This window comes from Ambystoma mexicanum, chromosome 3p, assembly GCF_040938575.1.
Source record: "Ambystoma mexicanum isolate Mex_15411 chromosome 3p, UKY_AmexF1_1, whole genome shotgun sequence".
Lineage (NCBI taxonomy): Eukaryota > Metazoa > Chordata > Amphibia > Caudata > Ambystomatidae > Ambystoma > Ambystoma mexicanum.
The window spans coordinates 870,592,707-870,613,857 of NC_090925.1; the positions used below are offsets into that span (position 1 = coordinate 870,592,707).

The 21,151-nt window shown below is 46.2% G+C and overlaps 1 protein-coding gene and 1 long non-coding RNA gene across 9 annotated transcripts in view; one reads left to right on the plus strand and one right to left on the minus strand.

The window, feature by feature from the left end:
• LOC138581031 (sulfotransferase 1B1-like) overlaps positions 1 to 21,151 on the plus strand; it is a 537,627-nt gene that overhangs the window by 512,197 nt on the left and 4,279 nt on the right. For all 4 annotated transcript variants that reach the window (XM_069652055.1, XM_069652053.1, XM_069652052.1 and 1 more), the window contains exons 6-7: positions 2,993 to 3,087; positions 3,200 to 3,380. In XM_069652055.1, the coding sequence (XP_069508156.1) occupies positions 2,993 to 3,087; positions 3,200 to 3,380 (276 nt within the window). The remainder of the gene's footprint in view (positions 1 to 2,992; positions 3,088 to 3,199; positions 3,381 to 21,151) is intronic.
• Positions 1 to 21,151, minus strand: part of LOC138581033 (uncharacterized) — a 470,134-nt gene that overhangs the window by 295,195 nt on the left and 153,788 nt on the right. The window lies entirely within an intron of this gene.

Here is a 21,151-nt window from a genome sequence, read left to right on the forward strand (position 1 = left end):
AATAGAGGATGATTTGTGACGTGTTGATGTATTCCTCGTTTCATTTAGAGGATGCAAATTGCTAAACAATTTCCAGTTAGTAACGTGCTAGTGCAGGGAACTGGGGTGGCAGTAAACAGGTAAAGGTCATTTGAATATATGCTTTCAAATAGACAGCAACTGCAATGGCTTGTAAAGAACAATGTGTGTGTGTGTGAGTGAGACTTGATACAGAGTGAACACTGACTGAGGAATCTGTGCCCAGCAAAGCACAACGCTATACAAAGGAATGTAGTGCCTACCACGCCTCTCACTGCGCAAACACAGATGTTTCTACAGAATCAGTGCCATTAATGAAACACAACCTTTCACCTCTTGACAAAACAGGAAGTGGCATCAAATAGCATTGTTACACTATGAAAAACAAGGTTATGATTTCACTAATGTGATATACATTTCATACAAGAATGGATCACCATATGCATCATTAATATCTGTGTGTATAGATCCATATTGTCAAATTACTGTGAACGCAAGCAGACGTCCAAGGCCAAATGATAACATGTTATTGTATAGCACTTACGCTTAAGCTCTTTTTTATAGAACAAATATGCATACAATATCACCCAACCTGTGTTGGTACTCATTTATTAACCTCAGAAGGATGAAACGCTGAGATGGCCTTGCTGGGATTCGAACCTGCGGATCACACGCACATCGCAACAGCGCTCAACCCACGGAGCTATCATATCGGATATAGTAAAATTACCAATTATTCTGTAGTGGATTATACCATTAAACAGGTAACTGAGATTTAAGAGCAGACCAGTTAAGTTCATCTGCAGGTCTGGTGCAAAGGTAGCTGCATGTCAAGCCTGCATGCATCTACTTTTCAGGTTAGGTTATTGTCCCATCTTCAAACAAAAGTCTTCCATTGCATGATCCAAAGGAGAGATCCAGGCAGAGAGCAAAAACTGTTGTTCCCATTCGCCATTGCTGATAGAATTCCAATCAAGCTGTGAACTGAAGAACCAAAGCAGGGCATACTCCCCCGACCCCCTTTGTAAGCATGTAACGTGTGCTCCCGGAAGGGAGACTGGAGTGGGCAGAGTTCTGAAAAAAGGGCAGGCAAGGGTTCAACTCTAATTACACCCTGAAGATGCCTAGCTCAGCTGTCTGATGATACAATGCTTCTGTTTACACCATAGGCAGTAATGAGTTTAAAATCAGCATCGTCGTAAAGATGTTATTTTAGGTTGAAGGCTGTGAGCTGTTGCAAGTTAGAAATGCTGGCTGAGAAGACACTCCACCTAGTCAGGTCTCTAGAGCTTCTCAAACACATCCACATCACAGCTCAACTTAAAAGAACTAGGAGTGCTTTAAAAACACACACACACACACACACCCCTCCCCTCTTATGGGACACCGTACTGCAAACGACCAAGTTGGTAGCGTTCCAAAGGAGATGCCTCTCGGCTCCCGGCGCGTCACCTGACACCCGCGCATAGGTGGCACGGCTGTTTCCATGCATTCCCCATTTAGTTCATGAGCTTTTCCAAAACGTGATTTATCTGCATGTTCACTAATCCCGCTAAAGGTGACGAGTGGCACCCCACTGATAATAAAATCCAGACTGCGCCCCTCAAGCAGCGCTATTGTGCGCACTGTTCCATGCTCGGGGACGCATATCAAGCCTCATATTTCATGTTGTCTTGTCATGGAAGCAATGCGTGTGAGGATACTGTACCACATGGCTTGTGTGTGTGTAGGGGATTGTTGTGGGAACGGGGATTGATTAAGCATAGCAGGGTGTATAAATATTCATTAGGACTTTGACTTGTAAGTCAATGCCAGGCTGATCCTCCTAATCCTATGTACCCACAACCCCAGCGCAAGCTCTCATGTGCGCATTAAATGCAGTTGCTGTAGAAAAGTCCCTGCTCGTGTCTGTTTGTCTGCCCACTGCGTGCCTGCATGGGCATGTAGAAGAAAAACCCTGAGGCAAAGTGACCTACCTTTGACTCCTGTCCTGGCTCATGCTGGAGGAGGCTGGGGAAGGCGGCTGCTCTGCGCATCCGGTCTCGCTGGCCGGTCCTGCTCCATGCTGTCTTCCATCACGCTGTATTATCAGCACAGGGAGCATGCATGGATTCAAATACCCGCTCCGCACACCCACTGCTGCAACTTGGCGGAGAGCAGCCAGATTCTGTAATACAAAACACTGGGAGGGAGCTGGCCAGGCTGAGGCAGCCCCGCCCAGCCCTGCCGTTTCCCTCCCAGTGTTTTGTAACACTGACTGCTGATGGTGCCAGGGTGTTGCGGACCGTGGCAGTTGGCCGCAGGCCCGCCGTTTTTATCAAAGAAAGGTAACACTTCGGTGTTACCTTTCTTTGCATCTGCGGCGGGCCGGAGGTGGCGGGCGCGGGGCTGCAATTGCAAAGGACCTGTAAGTTACTTACTTACAGATCCTTTGCAATTTGCGTCTGTTCCGCAAGGCGGAGGCCCTGGGGGCCGGTTCCTGAAGTGTGAAGCCCATGCCTGGGCCTGAGCCAGTCCCATGTGGGCTTCAGGAAGCGGCCCCCAGGTCTCTCGCCATGATTTTGCATAGGCCACAGGCCGATTGGCCGACGACCCAATCCGACCCTGAATCTGGCAAACTATGACTGTGTAGGTAAGACGGCAAGCCGCTGGGAAGGTCCAGAGTCAGGAAGGCGTCAAGAGCATGGAAGATTGAAATGAGAGATCGGGAAAAAAGCACACATATAAAGGGAGGTTGGCAGCTGGGAGCGATTTGGTTGTCCGTACTTGCTGCATATATGGGGGCAGTAAAATGGGGTAAAACAGAGAACTATTATTCTGTATCTTGGTTTGTACACACAACTCTTCTAATTGTTCTTATTATTCTACTTTTCCCCATCCTTTTCTTCTGCACTTCCTCTCTCATTTTGTCTGTGGTTGTCGTGATCGCCCTTCACGTGTGTGTTTGTCTGATCTGTTTTCTCCTCTTCTGCAGTTGGCTTTGGCTCCTGGTATGACCATGTGAATGACTGGTGGAAGAAGAAGGAGGACCACCCTGTTCTATTTATCTTCTATGAAGATATGAAAGAGGTGAGTGTGTTTTGATACAAAAACCATCTCGGAGAAGCACCCACCGGAACCACAACACAATCTGCACCACTCTACCTCCGTCCTTCTTCAATCACTTTTCCTCCTGTTGCAGGACCCCAAGCGTGAAATCCGCAAGGTGGTTCAGTTCCTAGAGAAGGATTTGGGGGAGGATGTCCTTGAGAAGATTGTTACTCAAACCTCGTTTGACGTAATGAAGGACAACCCACTTACCAACTATACGACAGACAACGCACCTTTTTTTCAAACCACTATCTCGGCGTTCATGAGAAAAGGTAACTGCTCCATCAGGTGCCTTTGTATGTTGTATGTTTGTATGTGGAAAGCTGAGTGAGAAAAGGCAATGGCTTTCCTTTAGCCATTGAGTGCCCTCTTTTACCGGTTTTAATGAAAGAAAGGCGACTGTCCTGTCAGTCAGTGAGTGTCCCTGAAACTGCACATCAAGTCGCTGTGAGATTTTGGGATGAGAGTCCTCTATGATGTGTGACTTACTCTGCAGTCCTGCGCTGACTGGTCCGCATTGTAGCTTCATATCTCTCTTTGGGTTATTGTCCCCTAAATGGTCTATGTTTCTGAGCACAGGATAATCCAAATGGCCATGTTTACATTTCTTCTACTCTACAGACCACCGTCCTGCAACACTTTGTTCAGACCCTACACATGTAATAGCAAATCTTAGGCTCTACCCTGACTACCTCACTATCCTGAAAGAGTTGCAGCAATCCGAATGCTCCCAACAAATGTGGATGCACTGCACTGAAGCAGCTGCTAAAATGACAAACCCACACAGTCAGACATATACTGGGGAGATCTACCTTTCACCATACTCACACCCACTTCCACAACAACAGCATGCACATGCTTAGAGACACCAGAACTTGGAAAATCATCAATTTGAAGAATAGTTTATCAGCTCGATAGTTCAAAACCCCACTGCCCGCATGTTACCTGGGACAAAGTGCAATGTTGTATGCTGGCTGGTTGATGAGACTGGGGTGATCAGGGGGGGCCTGCTGCCTCCACCTGCTGTGTGCTGCTGGCCCAGAGGACGTCAATGGAGGATCCCCAGGCCTTTACCAGCCTTAATGGTGCTGCAAATCTGGTGTAACCCAAGGAACCAAGCCAGAATATGGCAAGGACCTCTGAGGGCAAGAGACCCTAAAATGAGGGACAATTAGACAGTCATAAGTGGCACAAAGGGTTAGTAGATGTAAACAATCTGGTGGCTATGGAAGAAAGGCTGACCACATCAGGAATACCTCCTTACCCTGACCCTCACTTGTATAGTTCAGGAAAGAGCTCAAGACCCTCCTCTTCAAAGAATGGTTCCTCCCTAGTACTTAGGTTCACACACTCTCCACTCCCTTTTCCTACTTGAGACTGCATCATCTGATTTCCCCACTGTTTCCTCCCCTGTTCTGCTTGCAGATACCTTGAAGCTAAACTGCCCCCTTCTCCTCCCCTGTTAGCTCCCACTCCCTTGTTTCTCTGCTCCTCTCAGTATGTTCTCCACTTTTTTGTTAAGCTCTCAGTTAATTTTTAAAGCAAGGATTCTGCTTGATAAATACAATAATAATAATAATAACAAAAAACCAACTAGTGGAGGACAGCCTGCCATATATTACCTGGAAATAGTACCCCTGGGGCACAGAAGGAAGTCACCCCTCCAGTCCTAAACCCCATAGCAATTTCAGCAGACAGAACATGGTGAACAGGTCGGCTACCATAAGTGTCCATTTGTCCAGGATTATGGAACATTTTTGGATTCCCAAATGTTAAGACAGTTTTTCTACTACCCTCTGTTGAGGATGCTACCTCTAGGGGGGAGGCTCTTCTGTGTGGGTTGCATGAGCAGAACGATAGGGCTTAACGATCAGGTAGGGGTAGTAGCTTGACACAGATACAAATAGTCCACACACAACTCCAGAAAATACACAATATATACTGAAAAATATATACTTTAATAAAATCACACCTATAAAACTAAATGTTCAGATAAGTACTTTTGGTATGAATAGAGTATTAAGAATATTTCAAGATATTAAAAACCAGTAAGATATTAAAAAAAACGTAATGCCTATATAAGGAAACTCCTAACCACATTGTCTATATTTGGGTCCTTTACCAAGGGTAAGCACCCCGCATAAAACAACAAGAGGGTGGGGAGAACCGGGCACCCATCAAATCTGATAAGCAGGTAAGTACCCGGTAGTCTCAACAACTAAGTGCAGTGCCCTAAAGACACACCCCCACCCTAATATATGTGGAAGGCCCTACACCTGATGGTCCGCACCTAACACATATGACAGGGTATGGGATTAAAAAGGGAAACCCAATTTTACCCAATGGAAACATCTCTAAGGCCTAGAACACAATACACCATCAATTCAAACCTCCAAGTGCCTTATAACAGTATTCATGCCCAGTCACCCCGAATAATGCATTAAAGCCACAGATTTAATGGAATCATAGTAAACCTTAGCAAAAGCTTCCAGGAATCACTAAATATTGCAGTAATAGTAACCTTCCTGATACATATCATGGAAAAATATACACCTTGTTACTCATAGTAGTCAGTATTTCAAGTACATTTACCATAGCGGAAATGAGGCATGATTTTAAAATGTGCATGTAAAATCACAGGTAAGGTAAAAATGGTGAAACTTGGTCCACAGCTTACCGAACCCCTGGCAGATTCAGGAAAAATGTTCAGGGGCAGGTAAGTACTCCAGAGTCACTTTAAGGAGAGTTCAAGTGTGATTTCACAGTTCCATAAGAAGTAATGGGAAAAGTTAAAAGGCCATCCACACTACTGGAGATAACTCCGATCGACCTCACAGGTGCATATGCTGCATTGATCGACCCCCAACAAAAGCCAGAGAAGACCCAAAACCAGAGTTGTAAAGGTTAGAAGATGGATCCCAGAAGAACAGGAGGACACGTAATGGAAATCTGGGGAATTGTGGTTAAAACTTGCATCCCAAGAATCTCTACAACTGACAAGGTGGGACATCCAAAGGTCAGTATTGGGAATAATCACTCTTCTCAGGATCCCGAGGTAGATACTGATGCCAGTGGTTTCAGCAGTAACAGCCCCAAGGACCTGAAACAACCTTGCAAGTGCACGGTTCTTTCCACAGATGCAGTTTTAAGGGTCCGGTTCCCAAGGCCTTGTATCCTAAGCCAATGATGATCCCAACGACAAAGTAGAAATACAACTACCTTCAATACAGCAAAGAAAGTTCCAGCCGAGAAGACTTCAGGAAGACAAGCAAACGCAAACAGATGGCTCCTGGTGGTTCACGGCACAAAGGATGAAGGCATCTTCACAGCAAAACATCCCAGGATGGGGTAAGTAGCTTGGGAAAACTGTGTATGCCCCAAGGTGACAATCTGGTGGATTGATGAACCCTCAGCACACCTCTGGATGCGTGGCCTGCAGCAGCCCACGTCCAAGCATAAGATCCTGGTGGTAAATAACGTGACGCAGCAGTAAAACCTAATGAGCACACATGGTCAAAACTGCCATTTTAAGCCTTCCTCGTGGTCACCTAGACAAAGGGAAGCACTAGAAATCAACATTTCTGGGAACAGCTTTATTAAAAAAAAAACATTGGTACCCCAATAACTACCAAAAAGTTAATTTCAGCTACCAGTGCGGTAAAATGTCTTACAGGCTTTGTGAAGCCAAAATTAAAGCACAGCTACAATCAATTCTGCTAGGGTTACATATGGGACAAGGACTGCTCAGCCCCACAAACCTGCACAAGCTTGATTCAGCATGGGTTTTATATGAGGAACTGTCTGGTGGTGGAAGACTACACATCCACAAGCCTGATGTCTGGGTGCTCCTAGACGCCACAGGATACTCTTAGTCCCAGAAGTCCAGGGGGCTTGCAATGGACCTGTGGCATTGACCGCATTAAAAGGAAAACAAAGAAGGGAATTGGTCAAGTCAAGTAGAGTCAGCTGCATATTCAAATGTGAGAAATTAAACCCATGCACAATTGCCTTCACAAATACAAAGCTGGTCCCTCGGTACTGCCCAGACTGGCACCTAGACACCGCTGTCTACCGCACATCGTGATTTTATTGAACCCAGTTGATGATGCCTTTTACTTTGCCAAGAGGTGCTGCTCGGGATGGTGCATCCCTTGCATTTATGTGCAGTTGGCCTGTGCCCAGGAGTTCATTTCAAGCCTTGGTCTGAAGAGACCAGATGAGAGGACCCTGTGAACCATCTGAGGTTATTGCCTGCAATACAAAGCCCGTTGAGCCTACAACCCCAGGACTCTGCCTGCCAGTGTGGAAGCCATCTAGAGCACTGTGATTGGCCCCCAAAGATTCATGCAACTGTCTGGAGATTTGATTTCAATAATTCCTTTTTCTTGGCCACAACCTGCTTTACCAGAGGCCCTTGTGCGCCATGTAAGAGTCCTGACTAGCCCTGCTTCTACAACACCCAGGACTCTGGATCACTGTGTGAGGAACCTGAAGGTATTCTCCCCAGACAGACCTCAGGAATCCCTTATTCAGGTGGCCAATAAAGAACCGGCTCTCTCGAAGTCAATCCTAGGGATAGACGAAGGGAAGAGGATTACCTGGGTTGGGGAACTCAGGGTTATGCTCAAGAAAATGCCCCAGGCGAGACACGGTACTATGCTGAGGAAGGAGGAGAGGTGGATGATATCCATGAGGCCTTTATAGGCTATAATACTTCTACCTCGCTTCCTCCCATTAAATCTCTCCTGCTCAGATCCAATGAACCCTCCGTACAGAACCAATCACCTAAGATCTCAAACCCGCATGCAACCAAAGACTATCTGTCCCAGAATACTTGTTTTCCTGCGTCCTACATAAACACTTCTGGTCACTCTTTTTCACATCCCTCCCCTTTATTCTTTCCCAAACACCCAGTTTACTTTGACTAAACACTACCATTCCCACAATACCCCCTGTTCTGTTCACGATAACAATCCCAGTTATTCCCGTCTTTCTCCCAAATCCTACCAATTTTACCTTTATAATAACACCCATCTCCCTTCCGACCCTGTAGAATCCTTAGAAACTCTAACCCCCCTCCTTTTCCAACACTTTTTTCTGGCATAAAAATAAACCGACTAATGTTAAAACTGTTACCTGATATGTTCCAACCCAAGGGTTAGGCAATTGATGATAACCACACACACCTGACAGCCCTTTACCGTCCCCACTAGGATAAAAGGTGGAGCACAATACGAGCAAGGCAGACCGCACGTCCAGGAAGCTAACTCAGCACAACAGTTCAAGAGGAGGAGAAAGCCGGCACATACCGAGATGGTGACAAGGAGAGAAGCGATCTTGCCTTTTCTGACCAAACTCTGTGAAACCTCCCCAGAAGGAATCGTAAGACTGTAAACAATGGCCAGTGTGTGTTGCAGCAGATTTCAACGGTACTCGTGAGCCTTCTCCACTGATAATCAAGCCAGGGAAGAGACGCTTGACTCCAAAAGGAAAGCAAGCCAAGTGGTTCATCACTGCCAGTATGACATGATATGATATCGCATTTATAACGCGCCTACACACAAGTGTTTCAAGGCGCGACGAGGCAAGGGAGGGGGAACAGAAGGAAGACAGACAACGATCCTACTAGGCCAGGTGTCATTCAGATCGCGCAAGTGCATGGGAAGGGGAAGGAGGAAAGTGCGTAGGGGGTGAGGGGACAGTGCAGTACATGGGATAATAAGATAAATAAACAAAGTAAAAGTACGGCCAGCAGGTGGCAAGTGCAAGGGTAAGTGCAGACATCAGGTGTTGGTAGTGGGACTGTAGGGATACAGAAAACAGAGGCTGTTCCAGAGGGAGGCCCCAGCTGAAGAAAGATATCTACCACCAACTCGTTGCTTGGAGAAGCATCTGACCCTGAGGGAGTTGGAGGTGGATGAGTGAAGAGCTCGAGAAGGAAAATCTTTAGGAAGAGAGAGTTGAAGGTATTGAGGCCCCAGGCCCCAGAAGGCTTTATGGACAATGCAGAGGGTTTTGAACTTAATCCTTGCAGCCACTGGGACCAATGCAGAGATTTCAGTCCTGGAGAGATACGATCCCTGGGCTTGAGGCCAAGGACAAGTCTCGCAGTCCTGTTCTGGATGAGTTGCAGAGGGTGGAGAGTAGAAGACGCCAGATTTAGAAAGAGGCTGTTTCTAAGTCAAGCCTAGAGAGAACCAGAGCTCTGGATACAATGAGCTTCTGGGGGAAGGAGAGGAAAGGAATAATACCTCTGACGAGGTGCAGCTGGTAGTGAGACTTCTTAGCGACGTCAGAGATGTGAGGAGAGAAGGAGAATGTGGAGTCAAAGATGACCGGAGGTTTTTGGCCTCACACGTGGGAGCAAGAAGAGGTCCAAGAGAGGCTGGTCAGAGAGTGACAGGAAAGGAGGGAGCGGGTGTGCCGATGAGGAGAATCTCGGTCTTACTGGCATTAAGGCAGAGATCATTAGCCGCACACCACTCCTGGATGGCGGACAGACAGACAGAGATGAGAGATCGAGAAGAGGTGGCTGGGGGTACCCTGAAAATGAGCTGAGTGTCATTCGCATAGCACTGGAAGTTGGGGCAGAGCGCAGGAATGCCGTGGGCAAGAAGTTCCAGGTATTGGTTGAACAGCCAGGGAGAAAGGTTAGACCCCTAGGGAACACCACAGGTAGAGATAGAGGAGAAGAAGGTCCCAAGTTGAACCTGGGAGGGTCGATCAGAGAGGAAAGATTTGAGCTGCGCCAGGGCCTGACCGGTGATCCCCAGGTTATCACGGAGACTGTTGAGCAGGCTGGCATGGTTGACCGTGTCAAAGGAAGAAGAGAGATCAAGTAAGATGAGGACACAGGGGGTGTTGGAATCAAGGTTGGAGAGCAGGTCTTCATGGATGTTCAGGAGAGCAGTTTCCGTGCTTCTGGCAGCTCTGAAGCCAGGCTGATGATCATGGAGACAACCAACAGATTCAGTGTGAAGATTGAGCTGGGAGATGGCTAGCTTTACCAAGAGTTTGCCCAGGAAAAGAGTAGTGATAGTTAGCCAGGCAGGATGGGACGGAAGAAGGTTTCTTAAGGAGATAGTGCACAAGGGAGAGCTTCAGGGGGGAAGGGAAGACTCCAGTGGCAAAGGAGTGGTTGCAGAAGTTGGCCAGGGCAGGAGCCAGGGAGTCAGTGGTCCTTGATGGTTTTGGAGGAACAGGGATGAAACTGTTTTGACAAGACTTTCATAGATCGGACTTGTCTAGAAACCTCATCTGGTTAGAACAGGGGAAAGGCAGAGAAGGAGGGGGGAGAGGTGGCCGAAGAAGGGCCAGAGGAAGAGCAGGGAGTAGAGGGAGAAAGGGGAGAGGAAGTAGAGGGATGAAGGGGAGGGGAGATGTTTATAAGAAACTGAACTGTGTCGAACGAAAAGTAGCAAACGGCTAATTGAAATGTGAATGTTACAAAGAATTGTTGATATCAAAAAGGGAGGGAGAAAACCAACAACAGAGAAGTCTGGCACCACGTGGGTACTCACTCTGGAAACTCTGGGACGATTACCCGATTGTTGAATCTGCCATAACCAGAAGGCCTTGGGAAAGGCGAGAAGAGGGTCAAAGTTGTTATACAGGGGTCTTGCAAAATCCTCTGTACAGTCGAAAGTCTTTGACTGACCGATGATTGTGAAACCAAGGGAAGTGAATCCTATATTGTGAGAGTTGAATGGAAAAGACAACATTGACAAGGTTGGCAGGAGTGAACCCAAAAGAGGGATGCCGATAAAAGGGGGCAAAATCTAAAGTCCCGAAATACAGTGTGTTGGCAAGAGTGAACCCAGCAGAGGGATCACAATGAACTGTGTAAAGAGACATTAAGCTCTGTGAATACCAAAGGGGGTCCGAGCCCGAACGAGGGAGATCCTAGGGGTGAGCAGTCATCAACTGAAGATTTTTGAATGTGGAAGGAGAAAACGTGCGAGTGAGAGCCGTGGTAAACTTAACACCCTGCATCACTTGAAAGTAAGCAGAGCAAACCCGATGGAGAGAAAGCGATATTCGAGAGCGGTCTATGCCCGGAAGAGGGGGACCCAAGGGTGAGGAATGATCACCCCAAAGGTACAACTAGAAAGGAACTTTTTGTTGAATCTTTGTTTAGGAATCCAAACCTGTCAGGCCCTCGGAAGCAAGAACCCGTAGCTGTCGGAGGTCCTGATATCATTAAGAGCTTTTTGTGCGTTCAACCCCGGAAGAGGGGTGAACAGTCGTCACCCACCCTGCCTCGGGAAAATATTTTTTTATTATTTTGAATTCATCAGGTCCATGGCAGCAAGAGACTTTTTGTAGAAGAGACTTAACCCCCGAAGGCCCTCATATCTGCAAGTGGAACGGTTTGCTTGTGCTGAGAAAGCGCAAGTGTGTGCTGTGCTCCGGAATCCTATTTTTTCCTGTGCTTAAAACGTGCGGAAGGGAGACCCCGACCAATGAATCCTGACTTATTCTTTGTGAACACTTTTTTCTCTCTTATGAACATTAGCCTACACTTCTTTTGTGTGGATTTGGCAAAAGGCTCTTTTCTTTGACAAGACGCCACAAGGACGGCCGTATATTTGTTTGATGGTTGAAGCTTGCTCCCATCTTAGATTTAGTTTTAGATTAGGTGTTTTTCCAACCTACCTTTGCAGTTTAATGAACACCCTTGAACTGTGATCACTTGTGTCTGTCTTTACTGTTGCCACCATGAGTTCCTTACAACTGTGATTGGCTCCTAGAGGGACATGTGACACTCTGCCGTTTCTATTTAGTCTCCCTATGGCAGTGGTTTTCAACCTTTTTTTGCCTGGGCCCTCTGACCAAAATTTGAGCAGGCCGGGCCTCCCCCAAAAAATGACAAATGTACAGTATGTACAAATGGCAATTAATTATTGCGCGCCGTCACCTCTTCCTACTCCCAGTATAGTCACTGGGCTCCCCCACCTGCTCTCATCAGTCGCTGGGCTCCCTCATCCCACTCCTACCCAGTCCCTGGGCTCCCCCCATCACAAACCCTGGGCTCTCCCCACCCTGGTCCCACCACAGTCCCTGGGGTCCCCCACCCCGTTCCCAACACAGTCCGAGGGCCACTGGCAGCTGGTGAATGTTTTAAGCGGAGGGGCAAACATATTTCCCCCAAAAATGCCATAGCGACCGATCACAGTGAGGGAGCCCAAACCAATCAAGGGGGGGTTCAGGGGACTTTCCCCCCATGAATTCTTTTTTAAAATAATGGGTTCAAATGTTGCATTGTAGAGCATACTTTAAAAACAAATGGGGCAAAAGCCCAACAGTTTGCAATTGGTGCTGGGGAGCCCAGGGGACAGGCATGGCATTTTCTTACTTGATATCTATGACAGATGTCCTGTAAAAAGATACCATCCCTGTCCCCCACTGGGCCGAACACAATCCACATGATTATGTGTGTATGCAAGGCGCTGGGGTACCAAGGGGGGGTGGAGTGGGAGGCATGGTATTTTTAACTGGACATCTATGATAACCAGTAAAACAAATACCATTCCTGCCCCCTGGGCTCCACAGTGCCCCAGAAGGAGAGCTGATTTTGGCAGTTGGGTAGGGGGATTGTGCAACCCTGCTATACCCTTCTACCCCCCCCCCCACTCGCCAAAATCAACTCAATGGACCAACACACACATTCACACAAGCACCCATCACCATACACTCCATCATCCACACAAACATACACACATCCATATACATGCTTGAATAAAAAATAAATGAACATAAACGTACCTTCTGCAGGTGCCTGCGTGTGGGTGCTGAAACGCCCTGCTACAGGCTGCTCTGTCCGTATGTGTGAGGAGGCGCAGGAGCTCCTCCTAGCACATGCAGACATGCAGTGCCCCAGTCAGCATTTCCAATGAATTGTGCAAGGCTGGCGAAGCAAAACACCCACAGCCTTGCATGGCTCAGTTAGCATGTGTGGCTGCGGTACTGAACTAAACTGTCAAAGGGAAACATTGTTTGCCTTTTACAGTTGAGCCAGCCCAGTAGCGCTCCCTCAGCTGGAAAAAGCAGCTGCTGCAGTGCTAAGTGTGGCTGGCTCCTTGGCTCCTCCATAATGGGTGAGGGGGCCACTGGGTGGATGCCCCTTCGCCATTATGGATGAGCCGCCGGGCTCAGACTGGCCTCTAGGGCAATGCCTGTACCAAAAATGCAAACTGTTGTGGGTCAGTTAAAATGGGCCACTTTTTTGGCCAATGTGGGCCATTTTGATGAGTTACTTCACTATGCAGCTAGTAATTTTGACCATTGTTGCTGATTAAATATTCTTTAAATATCACAATTTGCTTACATTTCAACAAAAAACATCCCCCTGGGTACTATTCAGTCTAAGACTAAAGGGATGAATATCCATTTGCAACTGCGGGCCAGTTTCATGCTCCAGCCAGACCATGTGAGCAGCCCCTGCCCATTTCCTCCAATCTTGGTGTACTTTCTTCACTCGTGGGCACCCCCATCTTCCTCCTTCATCTCTGCACCCACACCCCTCAAATAAGACACTCCTGTGCTCCCATGATCTTCAACCTAAGCTATCCCAATTAATTACCACACAACATCTGCTTCTCTTTCCCCACCTCCTACCACTCTTTCACTTTCCCTCTGGAATGTACAATCCCTCTGCAACAAGACTTTTACATCACTGACTACTTTAACTCTTATCACCTGTGACAAATCACAGGGTATTATCACTGCTTCCATGGGGGAGGTCCCTTACCATGAGGCCAGGAAGGTGAGGCAGCTACCAGATAGACCTCCTGGGGGTGGTACTCTGTGGGTTGATCTCATGGGGAGGGAAATCCTTCATGGGACCGGTGGCAACTGACCTTGGTACCCCTACTCTCCTTATCCCCCACTCTGGCCCTTCTGGTCCCCATACCTCTATATGTTATAATAGAGTAGAAAGTCTCATTGACAATTCTGGGATGAGGAAGCGGGAGACTTACCCAAGATTAAAGACCACTGAGATGAAAAAAAGAGGGAACAAGGAGGCAAAAGCCCACTGCGGAAACAACACATGGGGTACGGTTGTCAAGGGGCAGCCCCAATCATAAGAAGGAATGAAGGACTCTATAGTCCCTTGAGCCACACCTGAAGGGGCAAGGAATGAGACGCTTGTTCCCTGGCAGGAGACTTGAATGCTTGAAACCGGGACGTAGAGAAGCAGAACTATCTGAGCGGTCCCGGTGAGGTGGACCTGACCAGTGGCAGAGGGAAAGGGAGCCAGACTGACGAAAGCAGACTGAGAATTAAGATGCAGGAAGCCGCAGATGTGATGGACAGTCTTGAGCTGCAGAGCAGCGAGGAAGAGAACATGGAGCATGGCAGCAAATGAGAAGCTCTGAACCACTGCCCGAAGAGACCAGAGACCGCCTGAGACTTCCCAAATATAGGCAAACGGTCGGACCAGTTGTTGGGGCACCGAGGGAGCTGTATACACTGAAAAGCCTTGCGATTATATACAGGAGAGGACAAGGGAATAATAGAGGAATCAACCCATTTGATACAAACTTTGTAAACCATGTAAATATATCCCAAAGAGCACAACAGGATAAAAGAGGAATTGTACAAATTGATGCAAACTTTGTAAACCCGATAACTACATCCCAAAGGAAATAGCAGACGAATAATACACGCTGACACATGTTGAAAATAAACCTAGGTGGGATAGTACCTGGCAGGAGAGTATACCAGGTCTGTCCAAGTGGACATTAGGTAAAGCAGGAACAGTGTTCCCACAGAGGCAGACGACCAGGGTCTGGGACCCAAACGGGAACAGGCAAATGCCATCAATAATGTATGTAAGGGTAGAAGATATACATCAATGCAAAAATATGTATAACCAGTGGGCTGGTGCCCAGAAGCAGTCGGGAGACCCCGAGAAGACCTAGAGAAGATATAAAACGATAAAACATGAAACCAGTAAAAGAGCAAACCTCTTTTGAACTCAAAAGCTATGGAATCAAGTCTGGCAGGTTAGTGAACAAGGCCTGAAAAAAAGTGAAAAGGTTCATTTTTGTTTCACAGACAGAGGAGGAGGATTCCTCCAGAAGGTTCGGTTATGAGCGGAAGCAAGAACCAAGAACACCAGAATATGTTCCTCCCTGGAGAGTGAGGAACTGTGTTTTCTTTAAGTTGGTCTGACTATTCAAACAGTGAACAGTCAACTACATATTCTTTCACATGAACTGTGCCTTGAAGTCTACAACGAGAATGAGAGTGGCAGCCTTCTGGATTAATGAGACATCCAGTTTCCCTTAGTTAGTTTGAAAGTGTAAGGGATGAAAATAGGTTTAGACACAGGACGATGGACACTTTACTTTATGGACATCTTGACCGGGTCCTTAGTATTTTTGTTGAGTTTGAGGAACCTCTCATAGTAAGTAGGACAAGATAGGCTTTTCTTTTATTTTTGTGGTTATAAATACAACTCTGTACCAACCAATATGCCACCCCTATGTTGAACCTGTACTTCTGCACATTTACACACCTTTAACTTCACTACAGAAACATGGATATCCCCTCATGACTCTGCTATACTAAAAGCGCACCACACTGACGTTGCTACCTTCTCCCACTTTCTCTGACCTGTTGGGAAGTTCAGCAGTGTGGGGTTCTGATGTAATCATATATAATGTACTCCCGGACCCGGTACTATAGTTGATAAGTTTTATTGTCTTGGATCAGCCGACACTCCGGGTTAAAGACAAGATAGATAAGACGACATATACACCGGCTCCCCACACCCCTGAAGCCAGCACCGATCACCGCAGCTCCAACTGTCACTCTGGCGTATCCCTTCCAAGCAAGATGACCTCAAACACCCGCGCCCACACACACACACGTGCCCGGCATCATACACACCATTATGACATGTTCCTTAACAATAAGCCCCTCAACATTGCCCCTCTACGCAGTCTACATCATCTCTTCCTCTTTTGAATATGCCAGTATTCAACTCCTTCCTCCTACTCCTATTACTTTTCTGGCTCCCTATTGACCTCCTGGTCCTCTCAACGCATTCCTCTTCTTGAGTCACTTCCCACCGGCATCCCCATTGTCATGATGGGGGACTTTTACCCCTCCAGGTCCTCTGTAGCCACCTGCCTTGAAACTAACTCCCTCCTATCTGACCACTCCCTCTACGACCAGTCTACCCACTCTGCTGGGAACTCTCTTGACTTTTTCATTAGTTCATTCTCCTCCTCAACCGCTTATCAATTTCATGAAACATCTAAAAACTAGATGCAACATTCTTATACAAGGTCACTTCCAAATAATGGTCTCCTATCAACCATATATAGAAGTATTTCGCATTAGTATTAATTTCTCCTTTCCCATCTTAGGAAAGAGCCAAAATGTTTAAAGATAGTAAGAATAGTGTACCTGCTAAAATCACTGATGCCCTCTGTCCATTCTCCATAGTTTCTCCTCAGTTAAATTCCTATAATCCCTAAAACAGTTTTCCATGATTAACCTTCTTTGGTTCAACAGATTAGGACAAGCCACTAATATATGCCTCAGTCTCCATTACTTGGTTAAGCTGGCAGAATCTACATCCTCTTAGTTTAACTGGGTAGCTTAACCTAGAACTAACCACATCCCTAGTTGGCCATAGGTTTAACCTCAAACGCAAAAACCGTGCTCTGTGCTTTGTGGAAGGGAATTTACCAAGATACAAAGGTAAGCTGGAAAGAGGCTTTGTTTCAAAATTTCCTGATTTAAAAACATTGTAACCATTACATGCTTCCCATGTCATTCTCCAATCATATGCCCTGAGTTTCAGTTTTGCTCTATCCGGATTTGTCAATAATAACTCCAAAGTAATTTCTGCAGATGACATTATGGCTAAACAGTCTTTTGGCAAACGATATAAGGGGGTATTAAACTGGGCCCCCAACAATTGTACCATTATTGCCAAGATAGTATGCAGATTGTGCCTATTCGAAATAACCTTTCTCAGGAACAATAGGGATTGCCATTTTACCAAAGTTCCCAGCGACAAAAGACCTAGCTCAAATCTTAAAATCTGGTTCGGAACACTTTTTGGTATTTGGAGGACTTTTTTCCAGTATAATCCTTCCAATCAATTCCAATCAATATCTGCACCAACTATTTTCGTTTCAGCCGCATAAGTCACTATAAGCACAGTCTTTTGCTCATAAAAGGTTAGGACAGGAAGGTATGAAAACTTTCCATATTTTCTGTGTATAATCCCTGCTTGGGCAGCCGATGTCATCATTTTTGCCCTAATGTCAACTTTATAGGGAGATTCCTGGGTATTATTTGTGATCATGCCCAGATATTTATATTCATCCACCTCCAGCAAGGGGCTCTTGTGCAAAAACCATTTCCCAGTAGGTTTTATGCACAATCTTTGCTTATTTGCCATCAATCTTAAAATATTAGACTTCTGCACATTAATAACTAACTGGTTAGTGTTGGTGTGCAATTCTAGCGTCATGAGAACTCTGCAAACCAGTTTGGGTTTTGTCCATTAGGACTAAATCATCAGCATACAGGAGCCATGATAAGGGAGTCTTCCCTACTCTTGGGGGTAAGAGTTTAGTTTCCTTAATTGGACTCCAAGATCACTTGTAAACAAATTAAACAAAACTGGGTCTAAAATACACCCTTGTTTTAGACCCTTTTGTGTGGAAATTTGTTTAGACAAGAGCCCCTGTTGATTTAGTTTCACTTGTATTGATGTCTGTGAAAAACTGATAAACCAAAGCTAAAATATATGCCAGGCAAGCCACATCCTTCATTTTCAGGAATAAAATGACCTCTATCAATTGAGGCGTATTACTGCATATACTGACACGTCATCACGTCCATGTAAATGGAGAACCTGACTCGACGGCTTGCGCTGCAATGACTGTGCAAGCCATTCGGCTGACGGAGTGAGTCCAACCCGGCTCCCCAGGTAAGTTCTGTGAACTAACCGTACCCGCCCTCACTCGTTGCCCAACACTAAGTATAGCCACTAATTAACAGCTCTTTCCCTCACGGCTATCTCACACCAGGCCCCTGCATGTTTTGCCCTCCCTAGAGCACTCGCTCTTATCAGCTTGTGCCACGGAAAGCAGACAGATCTGCAAATATGATACGCTGTGTTCCCCACCCACAGCCAACACGCACCATAGCAAATCTGGTGGCTGTATCGGCACAGACACTGCTTGCATGGCTGTCTACCTCCATAAGCCTCCCACTATTCACCCACGCTGAACCATAGCCCAAATTGCAGCCCATGATACCTACCGACACTGGTCAACTCCACTGGCCTCCAACTATCCACTCTAACACCAAGCAATCCGACATGGACCATCCCCCCATACAGACCTTGATTTCGGGTTAATGTTAGCCCTATGCACTGGATAGCCTAACTAGAATCACTGCACATTCAGTGAGCTTTACCACCCTGCCTGCTAACCCGCAAAACGGGGCTTACACTTGCCGACCGCCAGGACACAGGCCATTTAGCTACCGCCCAACCTGAACCGTGACTGCTGAAAAACAGCAGACCGCTCCCGGCTAGGGCCTTTAGCCCTGAATTAATGCTCTCTCCATTCACAACAGCATAAAATCTAGGACTCCCATACAGCCACTATCTGTGACTCCGGATCTATAAATACTAAGACAATTGACATCATGGGCCTCATTACGAGGTGGGCGCAAAGGGATACTGGGCACCGTTAAGGACATTGGTGCCGGTAATCCCTTTGCGCCCTATTCCGAGGTCTCTTACCGGGTCCCTTCCTTAATGCCTGGTTTTACCATGTGTTATGGACGGGGCCCGTTAAGGGACTTCAGAGCTAATAACAGTACCGCAATTTACGGTACCGTTATAAGCGGTACCGTTATTAGCACCTTCCCCCTTCCCATTGAGCCCTATGGGGGCTGAAATGGGAATGGGGAATGGCTTTTTCAATGGGGACTTACCGGTCCCGCAAAGGTCGGAATAGACCGGTAAATCCCCATTGAATGCGGGCGGACTCGGTAACGGTATTGGAGGTAGTCATGGTGCTAATAGCCCCATGACTACCTCCAACCTCGGAATGAGGCCCCATGTCACAGATACCTACTTAACCTACTCACTGAAACAACCTTCCAAACCCTAATTGGTAAGCCTCGCCCTCAATGTTTGTTCCTTTCAAATAATTTGTGCATCATGCGTAGGTCGTATTGGGGCTCCCACATCGACACTATCTCACCTCAACCCTCTCTCTCCCTTTATTTCCTTCTCCTCCACGTGTTCTCAATACCTTGCTGCACTTGGAATCTAACCATGCATGTTGTTACTATAACTGCTATTGACTAATACATTGATTAACCTCATTTGCAATATCCTAAATGTACTGTCTCAATCTTGTATGACTGTTACACAAGCAATTTACCCCCCCCCCCCCCAAAAAACAATCTTCATCACACCCCACTGGGCCCACCACATTTTTAACCCACACTATCTAGGTGTAAAACCTTTTTGTATTCATCACATATATATTGATTATCCTTGAAAATGACCCAATAGGGTCAAAACATGTGTCAACTATTCCAATAAGTATAGGTTGCACAAACGCAACGTTTACTTGTTTAATTTCTATTAGAGAGATTGCGCTTCCAAACCAATCTTAACTCCAGCGCATGTGCCGAGGGTTTCACATCCAAAACTGTCATAAACCCAACCCTTGTGCATGCAGCAGGACAACCCCGAAATTCCCCTGATCAAGTGCAGTGCCCAACAATTCTAGTGCCCCTACTTACCTCTTTGCTAAAAGATGCTCGGTGCATCATCAGAATCTGTACATTGTCTCCATGGGTTGAGCCTAAGGGCTGCCACCTCGTTGGCCAAGATACAAATATGAGGTGGATGGGTCACTAAAGTGAATGTTTTTTGTATATAAACTGCTTTGCTCATGAACCATTGATCTCTTGCTTGATAATGGGGAATATTTAACAGCACGAGTATCTACTAAAGATACTGATTTTGGAGAGCTGCAGTTACAGGTATGTAGCACAGCTTTTGATCCAATGTTCATCAACTTCTGGCAACTGGTTTGTTATGCTCACTCACATAGCGGCACCCCTCTTCTCTCGGTTGCAAAGTAATTCGCATGAGCTCTCCTGGAAGAACTGATGTGTTTTTATTCTAGTTGCACAGACCTGGGCTATGTAAGGAATCTAGCAGGAAAGTGTCTCTAATCCGTGGCTTTCAGTTTTGTTGAATTGACTAGACGGAAGACCTTTTTAAAAGCAACGTTTAGTTTCATTTTTTCACACACTTAAAATGAAATATAATGGTAGAACATGTGGTGAAATAGTCTCATGACCCTGAATGAAAAAGCTAAAAAGAAAACCTCTTCCAGTCCTGATGACAGCAAGATTGTATATAGTGCCTGTGAGACAGCTATGACTGAGGGCCCCGGCACTTATTATTTTAGGATTTGAGCATTGGCAAGGGACACACAGTCTTAATTCATTTGTTGGTGCATCTGCAGATGTGCTCCCATCAAAGCTATATTCCTGTGATTTTCACGCATTCTGACCTCTATTATTGCTCCGTTAAGTCTCTGCGGTCTGCATCAGTGATGTCCTTCCTGCCCTTAGGGTAGTAATCCCAGCATACACACCAGTATCATTACAAGGAAGAGTAGTAGCAGTGGCAGCACAGCCAATAGAGGATTTAGTCATTGTAGCACCAGTAGTAGCAGTAGATCTGCAGGTGGTTCTACTAATTCTAGCAGTAGCAGGGAAAAGAAATAGCTTCTGCTGGTATCACTGCTAGTAGTAGTACACAATTAACAGTGCTGGTAGTTTTAGTAATAGCACCAATGGTAGCTGTATTAATGTAGTGATACAGCTAGCACTAGGCACACTTGTAGTAATACTACTGGTACCACAAACATTGGTAATATGATTTATGCTAATGGTATATGTGCTATTACTACTGGCAGCTTCACTGCTATTTTTAGCAGTAGTTGAACCAGGTGTAATAGTAGCACCATTAGTA